At 35.1% G+C, this 15,472-nt stretch overlaps 2 protein-coding genes across 15 annotated transcripts in view; one reads left to right on the forward strand and one right to left on the reverse strand.

Moving 5' to 3' along the window:
- The window catches only part of LOC126717234 (thioredoxin reductase 2-like), a 131,551-nt gene that overhangs the window by 44,242 nt on the left and 71,837 nt on the right, over positions 1-15,472 (forward strand). Inside the window, exons 1-3 of one of the 7 annotated variants that reach the window (XM_050418718.1) lie at positions 10,917-11,166; positions 12,189-13,302; positions 14,936-15,021. In XM_050418718.1, the coding sequence (XP_050274675.1) occupies positions 12,210-13,302; positions 14,936-15,006 (1,164 nt within the window). In that variant the 5' untranslated portion in view covers positions 10,917-11,166; positions 12,189-12,209 and the 3' untranslated portion in view covers positions 15,007-15,021. Of the gene's footprint in view, positions 1-10,916; positions 11,167-12,182; positions 13,303-14,935; positions 15,459-15,472 lie in introns of those variants that run through there. The other 6 variants (XM_050418716.1, XM_050418720.1, XM_050418717.1 and 3 more) reach the window with 6 other exon arrangements.
- Positions 1-15,472, reverse strand: part of LOC126717233 (uncharacterized) — a 170,511-nt gene that overhangs the window by 38,333 nt on the left and 116,706 nt on the right. The window lies entirely within an intron of this gene.

Raw genomic sequence — 15,472 nt, forward strand, 5'->3', positions numbered from 1 at the left:
ATGATGGCTTGGTTATTGGTTGCTTTGTATGTGGGCTTGGTGGCTTGGGTGCAAGGCAGTGCTGGGCTGCTGATGTTAATGATATGCTGTGCAAGACATTGGGCTGGTTGGTGCTGGCTGAATGTATGGACTGATATGATTGGGCTGATGGCAGTTACTTAGTGTGCTGCTGATGGACATGATATGTAGGCTGTGATGCTGATAGGAAAGGGCTTGGGCAGAGGGCCAAGGCTTCTAAAACGTGATGGGCATCACGTGTGGGCTGCTGGAACATGGGCAGAAGACCCATGATGAGATGCTGAGTATTGGGTTGGCATGTGCTGTGTGTGTAGCAGCAGTTGGTGGCAGTTACCAACGTTTCCTAGCATTGTGGGTGCTTCAGACATGCAGTGCAAAGGCTGGAAACGTGTAAGGCAGACCCAGATAGCAGCAGTGAAGGTGTCCTAAGTCAGACTACATGTGGCAGCAAGTCCAGGAGAAGGGGCAGTTACTTGGTAGTAACTGCCATGACAGTTTATTCTGTATATTATCCTAGGCTGTTGGGGTTGTCAACAGCAAAGAGAGTGTATTGTTTTGCTTTGAGAAATTCGTGTGGATTCTCAGGCTTCCTTTGTACTTAATATTGAGTAATGAAGGTTGGGGTTGGTGCCCTGTAAATACTGTGTGTGCTGTGTGTGTGTGCATTCTCTTGATAATTCTGATCATAGTGTTCCTACAGTGCGTGTGTGTGGTGTGTTGGCTGAGACTAAGTCAGTGGGCTTAGTGCCATCATAGGCAGAAAATTTGAAAGAAAATTTGACCCTGTGACACTAGGGGACCTACTAATTGAATTGTCATACAATAATGCGTACACAAATTTTTCACAATTGTCAAAATAATGGACTGTAAGTTGTGAACGAAATAGAGTAGTGAGTCCATGAATGTAAGTTGTTCACCACTCACAGTTAACTATTTTTGCAATTATGAAATTTATTAGGAAAAAATTGTGTTTATAGCATTATAATTATAATTATAACTAGAAAAGAAAAGAAAAATTAGAATAGGTAAGAAAAGTAGTAAAAAATACTTGAAATAAATGCTATTTAAGAACAGTAAAATAGGAGAAAGTGTGGCTTTGTGAGAGAATTGTGAAGGTTTTTTTTTTTTTTGTTTTCTTTTGTGTCAAGGTTGTTTCATAATAGTGGGAGTGCTTTTTCTATTTTTTCCACGGACGGGGGCAAACAACTGAATAACCCTCCAACTGAATTAGATAATAAATGGATAGGCATCCGCCATTTTTTTTTTTTCAATTGATTTCTAAATTTTTATTTGATCTGATACTATAATACGATATTAGAACTAGAGGAGGAAAAATAAAATAGAGATTCGTTGTATCGAAAACACGCCATCAATTGAAACCAAACCATCAATTTTAACACAGATTTTAGAAAGGCTAACAACCTTTAGCTTTGATATCAGATATTAGAACTAGAGAAGGAAAAATAAAATAGAGATTCGTTGTATCAAAAACATACCATCAATTGAAACCAAACCATCAATTTTAACACAGATTTTAGAAAGGCTGACAACCTTTAGCTTTGATTGAAGATCATCTAGTTTTGACTTTATCTCCTAAATACCTTTAACCAAATTCAACTCGTCAACATTCTTTACGGTTGAGGCTTTGAGAGAAGTGAACTATACCCGATTCATTATCCAAAAATACTGGCCCCTCATCTTCATCAATTAAACCCAACTCTCACAAGCCCATGCACCCTCAAACAAACTCGAAGTCAGGCCCAATTTGAAGGCACATCCCCAGTCAGCCTACACACACAAAGACATCAGTTCAGGCCCAAACTTAAATCAGCCAACCCATGTCCAAAAAATAGAACAAAGAAACCTAAGCCCAACGGAAACTTAAAGTCTGACCTGAAATTAGACTTATATCAAGCCAGAGCCCACTTTGAAATTAAACTCATCATCTACTCAAACCACACAAGCCTAACCCGAAATCAAACCAAGTTCTCGCATCAAATACTTCATTGTTTTCATCAACATCCTTAGCAACCTGATCAGATAAAATAGGAACCACCCTATGATGTTTTACAAGAAAATTTGGTTTTCTATGCTTAATCGACTTGAAAGTTGAAACTCCATGAAACAAATTAGTGATAGGATATACCAGGACAGTTCTTGACTGTTGACCTAAGATGTTGAGATGAAGTGGCCAAGGCAAACCCAAGCGTGCACTTGGAAGCGTTGAGGAGCAGAGGAGTTCGATTCTGTAGTTATACGACATGTCTCCTGCTCTTAAACTGCAAGTCGTGTAAATTAAGATATTTGTGTGTTTGTAATTGATCACATGAAGTAATTAAGTAGCACGTGCTACTGATTCAGTTTGTTAGATTTGTTAATAGCCGTTAAGAGTGAGTGAGTTAGTTCTACTTTCGGATTTAGATAGCAATTGTATATAAACTCAATTGTAATCAATCAGATTCAGTCTCTGAAATCCCAAATCCCAGTTTCTTTCTCAAACTCTAATACAAGATATTTGACAAAATCAAATGAAAAAAAAAAAGTCAACTTTTTATATTTAACACTAATAAAGGGTCTTGGGAGGGTTGAAGGTGAAGAATGGGGTGGGCTAGCCACCAAGTTCTTAGTTACTGCTGCCCCCACTAGTTTGTCAATATCCTCTATATTTCCCCTTCATTATTTGTATTTAAAATTTGATTTTGGAAATTCTACTTCATTTTTATTTAGGACTATATGTTTTGTGTGGGGAACAATGTGTATTTATTTAATTTCTTCTTTTTTCGGGGTCAAATTATGTTTATCTTAGTATCTAATGGATATAATGCTAAACTTAAATTCCCTGGTTCACTCCTCTTCTCTAACTGCTTACTCTAAAAAATTTTCAATTGTGAGCTTAGCCACCAGATAATAAAGGAGCCTGACTACAAGAATAGAGAAGATTTATGCTTTCTTAATTTGCTTTTGAGTCTATTTTTGTTGTTGCATTATGGTATTACCTATGTGTAACACATTAGTGAATGTAGTTACCCTTTACTGATGTAAGAGATAATAAACAAAAGTAACTTCTAAGTTTTATTTTTTATTTTATTACCTCACTGCTAATAGGAATATAGTTGAGAAGGTTTTTAAAAGTTATGTTTTGCCCATTTTATGTTTGTGCCTTTGTGGATTCACAGGTACAATTAGTATCTCCTTCTTTGACCATGTACTTCTTCTTTTCTTTTTTTGGTATTCTTTATCAAAATGATGAAACTTGTGGTCTAGGGTTGTGAAGAAATTAATCTATATGATCTGTTTGGCATGGCTTGATCACCATCTCTCATTATGCAAATGGATGAATGTTGAGTCCTAATTGAAGCCCATTCTTGAGCAAACCCAAGCTAGTCTAACTTAGGTTTTGGAAATATGGGGTATCACAACTATGAATAATATTTGGAACTTGATTTTGTCACTTTAAGCTTGAGCTGGGCTTTGGCTATTTTAGTGCTTGGTGACCTGAGATTGAGTGACATGAATGTATGAATTCTGTGCAAATTTAAAGTAAGCCTGTGCTTAACCTTAATCTCACAAACTGAATATATTGCAAGATACTTGAGTAGCCTTGGATTGTTTGTCTTTTTTAATGTGATTTAAAAAATAAACAATAAAAAGGCTACATTGATGTGGGAAAGTGTTTTTTGTTAATTTTTTTAGTTACATTGGGATGCATAAAATTTGATTGTAATTCACTATAAGAATTGCGATGATACAAATAATTGTTAGTGGCATATAAAATTTATGAAAAAATTGTCAGTGGTACATATATAAAGTACAGCAAGCTGTAGCTTTACTAACTCCAATCTGAGTGGTTCTACTATTAGGAACACATGTCTTTGTAAAATATTCATTTTCATTCTTTTTCATTGACCATCACATAGAAATTATGTGAGCAGTGGTTTTCATTGTACCATTGTTATGTTGACCTATTTCTGTCACCAATATTTGGGTTTCTTGAACAACCAGAGTTATCATTTAAAATTTAAATAATAAGACAAGTTTCATTTAATATATGTTTTATTCACAGGTTATGTATTAAAGGCTTCTCTATTTAGTTGACTTGGTTTCTTTATAATGCAGGTTGCATGGCAGCCTTGGAAGCAGAACATTACTTGCAAGAGATTGAATCACGAGAGGGTAAAAGTGATTGACTACCTAGGATGTGCCTGGGATTTAAAAGTTGCTCAATTAGGAGCAATATTTAATCAAGGACAAAAAAATTGTCTTCAAAAACAATGACATTTTAGCATGTCACTATTGGATATGCATTAATAGATTTCTACATTATGCCGCATCAACTGTAATTTTTTATGATTGATTGGTTTGGATAACCTATAAATCATAAGGCTTAGCTTTTTCTCTTTTGGTGGCTTTTAATCATGCTAGTTGTAGCATTTTCTCTTGGATTGTGGCTACTCTACTGGTTTCTTGAAATATATTCTTGCTTTAGCAAGGAGGGCATACCAATACGAACTAAGGAATTAAAACTTTTTAACCAGGTTTGTAAAGTACCTGAACTTCAGCCGATCCTATTGGTTAATTACTCATCTTTTTGTGAGAGAGCATGCTAATTTGAATTATGGCATATAAACAGATTTGTGTTTTGGGTGAAAAAAATATTTTTTGGTAACAATTTTGCCAAAACAAATATAAAACAAAAACCAAAAAATAATTTTTTTTTAATACCAAATAGGCCCTACAAAATACTACTATTCCATATTAGAATTTATGAAAAAATGGTCAGTGGTACCTATATAAAGTACAGCAAGCTGTAGCTTTACTGACTCCAATCTGAGTGATTCTACTATTGGGAACACATGTCTTTGTAAAATATTCATTTTAGGACCAAGATGGGGGGAGAGAAAGGTTGCTGCTTGTTTTTGTTTCATTCTTGTTCATTGACCATCATATAGAAATCATGTGAGCAGTGGTTTTCATTGTACCGTTGTTGTGTTGACCTATTTCTGTCACCAATATTTGGGTTTCTTGAACAACCAGAGTTATCATTTAAAATTTAAATAATAAGACAAGTTTCATTTAATATATGTTTTATTCACAATGTATGTATTAAAGGCTTCTCAATTTAGTTGACTTAGTTTCTTTATGATGCAGGTTGCATGGCAATTGAACTACACTCTCTGGAGTATCTTAATCCACTTTTATCAAAAAAAGGCTTTTGATGTGCAAGCACTTCATCAAGTTTCTTGGAGGCAACGCGCTCCACTTTGGCATTAGCTTGAATTACTTCAAGCTCGAGAAACTTAATCTTGGAGTAGGCCTCGGTTAGTTCTCCATTTAGTGCTTCAACTTCACACTTTGTTTCCTTGTATCTTACAAGTATGCTCTTGTAGTCTTGTTCCGCTTTCTTCATTTTTTTTATGGTTGCCTTAGCCACTCTAGCATACTCTCCGATTTTCTCAAGAAGAGAATTATAAGATTCTTGTAGTTCCTTGGTTCCTTCATCTTTATCATCCGATTCTTCCCCAATTCCCATAGGCTCTACTTCGGTGTGCTCACCAAGTTCTTCCACTAGAAGGCTCAAATCTTCTGATAAGTCCATGGGTGCAATGGTCATAAATGCGGAGTAATTTCCTTCTTCATCACAATTTTCTTTCGAATTAGCATTTGAACCATATGAGTCACTAAGGGTAGTTGCAAAGACTTTACCCTTCACTTTCAAATACGTGGGGCATTCTTTCTTTATATGCCTATGCCCTTTGCACTCAAAGCACGTGACCATTTTAGACAGTGAGGAATCTCTTGAATCCTTCTTCTTGAAGTCTTTCTTGTCTTTCTTGAACTTTGAGAATTTGCCGTTCTCAAAGGACTTTCCATCTCTCTTGAACTTTAGGAACTTACGGAAATTCTTAGCAAGATACGCCACATCTTTTTCAACCTTATCCTCATTTGACGAGTCTTGAGCTTCCAATCTCTCATTGACTATCTTGAGAGCAAGAGATTTGCTCTTCCTTTGAGAGGGGAGAGATAGCTAATAGGTTTGAAGAGAACTGATGAGTTCTTGAATTTTAATCTCATCAAGGTCTTTGCTTTCTTTGATGGCAATGACCTTTGCACGGAAACTCTTCAGCAATGAACGTAGAATCTTCCTCACAATCTTGGAGTCCTCCATCTTTTCTCCCAAGTTGAATTTTCCAATCACCACTTCATTTAGCTTCCCATAAAATGAGTCAAATGGCTCGTCTTCACTCATCTTTAGCTCCCCAAAATGTGTGGTAAGCATTTGCAACTTGGTTTCCTTCACCTTTTTGGTGCCTTTATAGGTCATCTCCAAGATTTGTCACGCCTCCTTAGCAATTGTAACATGAGAGATCTTGTGAAATTCGTTAAGAGAAACACCACATAAAATAACATATAAAGCCTTGTTATTAGCATTAGCTTCAATAGAGCTACCTTATCCCATGTGGATTTGGCGGTCTCTGCCCTAGTCCATCATATCTCAATAGCGTCTCAAACATTGTCATCAATAAAACATAGAAATGCCCTCATACGGACTTTCCAAAAGGCATAATTGCTCCCATCAAAGTATAGAGGAGCATTAAGTGATTGAGATTGATCCATCTCAAATGGGTCTAGGATCACACTTAAGTAATGAAACCACATCAAGTGTACCCACTCTGATACCAATTGAACATTCGAATTTGTGTGAAAACACAAGAGCTGTTTAGACCCCCAAATTAAAATTACGGCTTGGTTGATTTTACTCTAAATTAAACTAAGTACAGAATAGAGTAAATGAGAGCGGACAAACAATATAACTACTCTAAGCCATATTAATCAAATCGCAGCAGTAAAATGAAAGCTAAAAGAGTAAGGAAGAATAATGCAAATACAAGATAACATGCTGATGTTTTATCAAAGAAGAAATCGAAGAACTCGACAAAAAACTTCTCCACCGCCCTCCAAGCGGTAAATCAATCCACTAGAGAATGAGTTGGAGTACACGAATAACAAAAGACGCTCCAAGCCTAGTCTATCCCATGTACTTGAGCCCTCCAAGCTCTTGCTACCAACTGACTTAACGAAGCCATATCTTCTCTAACTCTCCAGATCACGCAATTTAGCCCGATCCACCAAACAAATGGCTTCTTCCAATGCTTCCCGGCTGCACCAAAACCTCACTTTACATTCAAGATGGGTGTGGTAAGTGTTTGGGCTATCAACTTCTCAAGGATTTGGAAATGGAGAGGAAAGAATTGAGGAAAACCACAATGAATTATGTAGAGAATTGTGTGTATGACAATCTCTCACTCTCAAGGGTAATGGCTAGAGTTTTCTCTCTAAAAAGTACTCCTCTCAATATGTGGGTAATGTGGGTATATATAGTGTGGGTAGAGACCAGGTGTATTAGATATGTCAAATTGGCAAAACAAAATTTTTCATGGGTATCTCGAGAGAAGGCTTTACCCGCGAGACATTCACGAAAACTAGCTGTCACCATCTGTCATGACTCTTTGCATTCCAGCCATGTGCTGGGCACATGCTTCACTTTGCGGGAAGGCCTCTCGCGAGCTACCCGCGAAAACATCTTTGATCTTCAATGAGTCTTAAGTCTTCACACACCTAAATAAGGATAGTTTTATTTTTTATTTTTTTTAAAGACCCAGATAAGGAGATTTAGTTATTGGAAATTAAGCTCTATTTTCTTGCATAATAATTGTTTTCCACATCAAAATTCAATAATAATGTTAAGAGTCCTATACATCAACTATATCTCTCAGTGTTTTTTTCAACGGAAATGTTCAGAGTTCAAATCTCCATTCTAATGATCAAATTATTAAAAAAAATCATTGTAATGAGCTATGTTCATGTAATTTCATAGAATTCCTTCAAAATAAATAAGAACAAAAGATGCGGTTGATGAATCAAATCATAGGGAAATAAAGAATTTGGATACTACTGTACTATAATTTGAACTTTAGAAAAAGAAAATAGAGAGAAGCAAAGCAAGGGGCAACATGATTACTAAAAGCACGTACCTCTCTTTTACAACTTTGACTTAAAAGAGTGCAAAACGAAATTAGCAACTGGAATGAATCAAGAAACCAAGATCAGAGTTTCGCAGTGAAACATTAGGTACAGCGAAAATGGCAAAGTGTGTAGAGCTTGAAGAATGAATTATAAGGAAAAAGCACACGGAACCAATAAAAGCAATATGGGGAGAGTTAAAGGCACAAACAACCGATAAAAACTATTTAAAGGCAGATTCTTTTTCTTCCTTTTTCTTTTCGAAGGCGTATAATAAAGGCACATTCAACCAATCGAAATGAAAGCCACCAAACAAAAGACAAATGATACGGCCCACCAGGTAACCAACCATAAACGGCAAAGAATAATGATAACGGTTTTTAATTCGTCACAAACCCAAAAAAGCAATAAGAGCAAAAAGCTCTGTCCCACAGTCCCACTCACCAAAGAAAAGATATTATTCTTACTCAATATCACTGAAGAAGGAAAGAAGATTTAGAAGAGTTAATTTCCTTGAGGAAGTAAAGAATATTTGAAAATCCGTAACCTTTAAATTAGAGGCACTTTTATTTTTTGAGTAAAAATTAATAATTTATATTTATTATAATTTAGAATTATATTTTTATTTTTCAAACAAATAAAAATGATAAATTTTAGAGATAAGTCGTAACTGTAATTTTTTTTTTTCAACGTGAAGGGGAAAAATTCTAAATTTTAGAAGTTCTCTTTTTGAATTCAAAATAAAATTTGTTATTTGACATTTATGACCTTATTTCTAAATGAAGTTACCTTTTATTAATGAGGGTATTTTTGAATTACAAAAAAATCCAGTTGAAAGAGGAGAATCCTCTTATATATATAGTATCAATTATTCATTTAATAAATAAATAAAAAACCAACTTAATGATACGATATTATTTTTTTAAAATTAGGATTCTTTAAAATTTTAAAATTAACTCAACATTAAAATTTTAAAATTCTAGTTGTAAGGACACAATTTGAGTCCTAAACCTAAAAGGTAAAAGGATTTAGGCCCAACGAGCCCAATATAATGAATTTGTAGAGAGTGGGTTGAAAAAGTAGGTTCTAATGAGTTGGGTAACAATTATAGCGGATTTAAATGACAATAAAGTAAAGACAGAATGGATTTATTTAAAGAAGAATCGTCATCGGCACAATCCGAGAAAGTCAGTTCTTGTATATAACTCTTTAATTTGATTACAAGTACAGTTCTTATTGTTACATTATTTCTCTCTCTCAATTCTCCGATCCCCTTCCCTCAAGGTATCCTTTCTTTTTTATACTCTTTTCTTCTTTCATCTCCACCTTTCACGTGTAGACCAGGTTATTGGTGTTGATCCTTGTTCCATTTGCCTCTTTTCAAAGTCTTTGGGAGTAGTTGTAAGGCTGAGAATTACTCTTCAAGTATTACTTCGTCATTAATGCGGTTAGAGAATTAGATACAGAGTATTCAATACTGATTATCAAATTCTTACTGATTATCATTTGAGCCTATTATTAATATCACATTTTACTTACAAATAACTACTTATTACATTAGCAGTTTGTAAAATAGTTTGTAGTTTTAGCATTTTCTTTGTATGTATAATCTTCTTCTTATTGTAGTTATTATTGTAGTTAGCAACATCTTGAATGAAAATATGTATAGATGATATATTTGTTTCAATATTTTTAAAAATGCTTCAAAAATTCGTTAATAAAATGGGGAAAAAAACGCAAATAGATATACAAATGAGTATAACATATATTTGAACAAAAAATTAATCAGCATATATTCTATTTAATTTTTACCATCTTAAAAAAAAAATGACAAACAACTTTATTTATATTCTCATATTATTATAATTTAAAACCATTTAACTTTTTATTTAAAATATAATTCATGTGCGTACGCATATAGAGACCAACATATGAACTTAAGACCTAATCATACAAATTATTGAAAAGTCTTAATAGATCAAAGAAAAAAAAATATAAATGATAATAAAAATATAAAATATTTATGTTTGATGTAAATGGTAAAAATATAACTAATGCATAATTTTTTTTGATAATTATTGTCATATATGGTAATACGCTTTAAACCTATAAACAACTGCAGTATCCATAAAAGTATCAAAATTTGATTATAAAATATATATATATATATATATATCAAAAAATTGTTAAATTTAAGTATTTTTGTATGAATAAATACAAAAATTATTTAAAATGTGTTTTATACTTTTGATTATAAAAATATGTCTCTTTTAAAGGAACTATGTTTGTTTGTTTTTTTTTTTTTTTATTAAGGCAAGTCATTGTGTTTTATCCGGTTAATGATAATTGTTTCCCCCACCCCCTTTAAGCACGCAACATATTTTATTCACTATGCTTCTGACAAGCTTTGGTTAAGAATCTGTGTCATGGGTTTCTTGTCATGGATGAGCTTCTCTCTCTCCGAATGGTTGCGCAATTGGATTGGATTAACGTGTTAAATTTGAGATATTCTCGAGGGAGAAAAAAAAAAAAAAAAAACCCAACTCTCACAAGCGCAGCTTCAAACAAACTCATAGCCAGACCGACTTTGAAGGCACATACCCAGTCAGCCCACACACACAAAGCCATCAATTGGGCCAAACTAATTTAATCAACAACTCATGTCCAACTCGTAATAGACTAAGCCCAATCCAAAAACACAACAAGTCAGCTTACTGGGACAACAACTCATCTACTCAAACCACACAAGCCCAACCCGAAATCAAACCAAGTTCACACATCCTTCACTGTTGATAATTGTATTTCCACCCTCACTATATTTATATTACTTTATTTTCTTTAAATAGATTTCAAAAAAAAAAAAAAAAAAAAAAAAACCTGGGATTCCTGTTTTGTTCTTTCTGAGAATACCTTTTGGTACTGCATTAGTATTCTTTCTTTTCCTCTGTCTCAACTCTCAAGGACCAAACCTACCGCCCAAGCAAAGCAAACACAAGAAGTTATGGATAACCAACCCTATGGTTTTATTCTTTCTTCTTCCGCCTCTGCCAAGGAACCACCAACCCACCTCCTCCATAACCCCAATCTGAATAGTGCACTGGAAACTTGGAAAGTCTAGACATTCAGGTAAACATTTTCATCTTCTTCACTTGGTTCTTTAGTTTTGGATTCCTTTATCTTTTTGGGTTTGTGTATCACATGATCTTAGGTGGGCTCTTGAGAGGATAAAAAACCCACTTGTGGGTATTGGGAGTTTTCATTTGTTGAAGCTTGTTGTTTGTCAGCTGTTGTGTCTTGTTAATTTGAGGTTTGAACTTTAGGAAAACGTGGGGTGTATCAAATTCTTTTCCATAATACGTCAGAAGGGCAACCCCACATTGTTAAAGGCATAGAACTTAGGATCATTTGAGGGTTATTCTTTTTTCTTTTGGGAATTTTCTTTACTGGGTATGTGCTATAATTCAGAGTTAATATGTAATCGCCCTTTAATCAATTCTAAGCTTAATTCAGGTTTATCCATAATAAAAAAAAAAAAATCTTAATTTGGTGTTTTTTATTTGGTCCTGTTAATTTTATCTTTAACTATATGTAAGTAACCTGGAATTAGCTAAATTTAGATTTAATTTGTTTTCATTTGTTTAAATTATTCAATCTTTGCTGTGAAGTGTGTCACTGTGTCTGGTTGGTTTTTCTTCATTTTTCATTTCAGAGTTTGCTGTGACGTGAACCACATTGTTTTTGAAAATCAAGTACTTAGTGGGTGTTCTGTTTTTGTTTATATATGTCCAAAGTTTGTTTAATTCTTAGGTCTGTTTGTTATTCCTCTTGATGTGCTATATCATGCAAGGCTGTTGGTTGTTTTATTGACTTGTTGGTGGTGATTGTCACTGCTGTTGTTGTAGTCGAATGGTTTTTTTTTTTTCTTTTTCTTTTTTTAATGTGTAATATTACTATGTGAAATTTATTTGTTTGTTTAGACGTTGTACTTTAAAGAATTGTTATTGTTTAAATTTAATTAGCTTGTTTATGCTTTATTATTTTATACTAATGGTCCAATCTTAAAAACTTGAACCTCTCCTTTTTTATTTTTTTTGTTCTCTTTACAATTTGGTTTTCAAAACCATGCCTTTTAACTTTTATAGCAATAGAGACTGCAGAAAGGAGAAGTTATGAGTTATTGCCCTAAAAACAACCTCTTAAATCTACTCAGAAGAGGTTCCAAGTTTTTCCGAAAGGCCTCCAACTCTGCTGCTCCCACCGTAGCTCCCACTTCCACACCTGGACAAGCATCCTCCTCTGCCGCTGCCATTTCTTCGACTTCGGCCATGGATGATCTCCATATCCTCAAAACAAGATTGTGCATCATTGGAAGTGGCCCAGCTGCCCACACCGCTGCCATATATGCATCACGTGCAGAGTTGAAACCCATCCTCTTTGAGGGGTGGATGGCCAATGGCATTGCCCCTGGTGGTCAGCTCACCACGACCACTGACGTGGAGAACTTCCCAGGATTTCCAGATGGAATTAATGGCATTGAGCTCATGGACCACTGCCGCAAGCAGTCACTCCGCTTTGGCACTCAGATTCTAACCGAGACTGTCAACAAGGTGGATTTCTCCACCACCCCTTTCAAGGTCTTCACTGATTCTAAGACTGTCATTGCTGATTCTATCATTGTGGCAACGGGTGCCATCGCCAAGCGATTAGACTTCCCAGGCTCTAGTGAGGGCCCAGGAGGGTTTTGGAACCGAGGGATATCAGCTTGTGCTGTGTGTGACGGTGCTGCACCCATTTTCAGGAACAAGCTCTTGGCAGTAATTGGAGGAGGCGATTCAGCCATGGAGGAGGCCACATTCCTCACCAAGTATGGGTCCATTGTGTACATCATCCATAGGAGAGATACATTTAGGGCTTCAAAAATTATGCAGCAGAGGGCCTTGACTAATCCTAAGATTCAAGTTCTATGGAACTCGGCTGTTGTGGGGGCATATGGGGACAAAAACACTAATAATAGGGTCTTGGGGGGGTTGAAGGTGAAAAATGTGCTGAGCGGGGAGGTTTCAGATCTCAAGGTATCAGGATTGTTCTTTGCGATAGGACATGAGCCAGCCACCAAGTTCTTGGATGGTCAGTTGGAACTTGATTCTAGTGGCTATGTTGTCACAAGGCCAGGGACCACCCTGACTAGTGTGCATGGAGTTTTTGCTGCCGGAGATGTCCAGGATAAGAAGTATAGGCAGGCCGTTACTGCTGCCGGAACTGGTTTGTCAATATCCTCTATCTCCCCCCTTCATCATTTAAATTTCGATTTTAGAATTTATGTTTGCAGCACTGCTTTTCTTCATTTTATTTGGGATTATATGTTTTGTGTGGGTAATAAGGTGTGTTTGTTTCTGTTTCTGTTTTTTGCTGGGTCAAAATTATGTGTATCTCATTGATATAATGCTAAACTTAATTCCCTGCTTCACTTCTCTTCTGTACTGCTTACTCAGAAGCATATTTCTACTGCGAGTTGTTGGTTCACATGTTTCTTTGTTCTTGATCAAATTGCCCTCCAGATAATAAAGCGTTGGACTGCAAGAACAGATAATATTTATGCTTTCTAAATTTGCTAGTGTCTCTAACTTGCTTGTTGCATTATGGTATTTTCCATGTGCAACACATTAATGAATGTAGTTGCCCTTTACCGATGAAACTGATAATAATCAAAAGGAAATTTTAAGATTTATTTTTTGACTCCCTCTTAACTGGTATATAGTTAAGAAGGTTCTAAAAAGTTCTGTTTCCTACCCATTCTATGCTTGTGGATTTAAAAACAAAATTAGTCTAACCTTGTGTGACCATGTACTTTTTTTGTTCTTCTTTATCAAAATGATGAAACTTGTGCTCTAGGGTTGTGAAGAAAAAAGTAATCCATTTATGATATGTTTGACATGGCTTGATCACCATCTCTCTATGCAATTGGATGACTGTTGGAGTCTTGATTCAAGCACATTGTTTTGAGATGCTGAGCCCATTCTTGAGTAAACCCAAGCTGATCTAACTTAGCTTTTAAGAACATTGATCTAACTTAGCTTTTAAGAACATGGAGTATTCAGAAATGTGAATTTTAAAACTTGATTATGCCCACCCATTTTTGACCCCTTAAAATAAGACCAAATGGGTTGTTCACTTCAAGGGTGAGCTGGACTCTGGCTTTTTTTAGTGCTTGGTGACCTAAGATTGAGTGACATGTATGTATGATTTTTGCACAAATGTAAATTAAGCCTGTGCATGACTTTAATCTCACAAACTGAACTTATCGCAAGATACCTGACTAGGCTTGGATTGTTTTGTGTTTTTAAATGTGATTTACAGAATAAAAAATAAAAAAATTACATTGATGTGGGAAAGTGTTTTGTGTTCGTCATTTAGCTACATTGGGATGCATAAAATTTGACAGTTTCTGTAATTGACTATAAGAATTGAGATAATACAAATAATTGGTAGTGGTATATAAACAACTGTAGGTTGTTGCTTACTGACTCCAATCTAAGTAATTCTGCTATTGGGAAAACATGTCTTTCTGAAATGTTCATTTTGGTCACAAGATTTAGGGGAGAGGTGGGAAGAGAAAGGCTGCTGCTGGTTTCTGTTTTATTCTCAATTTTTGGAACAGTCGAATGGAAAATTAGAAATCATGTTACCATTGGTTTTGATTATACCATTGGTCATCGCATCTACCACTGTTACGATAACCTGTTTCTGTCACCAATATTTGGGTTTCGTTGAACAATTTAAGTTATCTTTTTAAATTTAAATAAAAAGACCTGTTCCTCTTGAAGTTATGCTTTCTTCATAGTATATGTATTAAGGTATTCTCTATTTAGTTTACTTGGTTTCTTTAATGATGCAGGTTGCATGGCAGCCTTGGAAGCCGAACATTACTTGCAAGAGATTGGATCACAGGAGGGTAAAACTGATTGATGAGTACCCGTCAGGGTCCAGCCTAATGGTTGGAAGCTCGGGATGAGCTTAATTGAGGAGTTTCCTTGGATCACCTGATACACGATTTTGGCAGGTGGGATTGTGTATCCTTTTAAAAAATTGTTCAAAAAAAAAAAAAAAATGATTGATGAGCAATATTTAATCAAGGGCAAAGAATTGTCTCCAAAATAATGACATTTTACTATGTCACTGTTGGATGCATTAATAGATTCCTACATTGTGCTGTATCTATTTTCAGTTGTAAATTTTTCTTGATTGATTGGCTTTGATAATCTGTAAATCATAAATCTTAGCTTTTGCTCTTTTGGTGGTTTTTAATCAAGCGGTTGTAGAATTCTCTTGGGTCTTGGCTACTTGCTGGTTTCTTGAGATATATCCTGCTTTAACGCCAGGTTTGATGTGCTATATGACAGGTGTTTTTGTTGTTTTTTTTTTTTTTTTGGGT

The sequence above is a fragment of the Quercus robur genome, chromosome 3, assembly GCF_932294415.1.
Source record: "Quercus robur chromosome 3, dhQueRobu3.1, whole genome shotgun sequence".
Classification (NCBI taxonomy): domain Eukaryota; kingdom Viridiplantae; phylum Streptophyta; class Magnoliopsida; order Fagales; family Fagaceae; genus Quercus; species Quercus robur.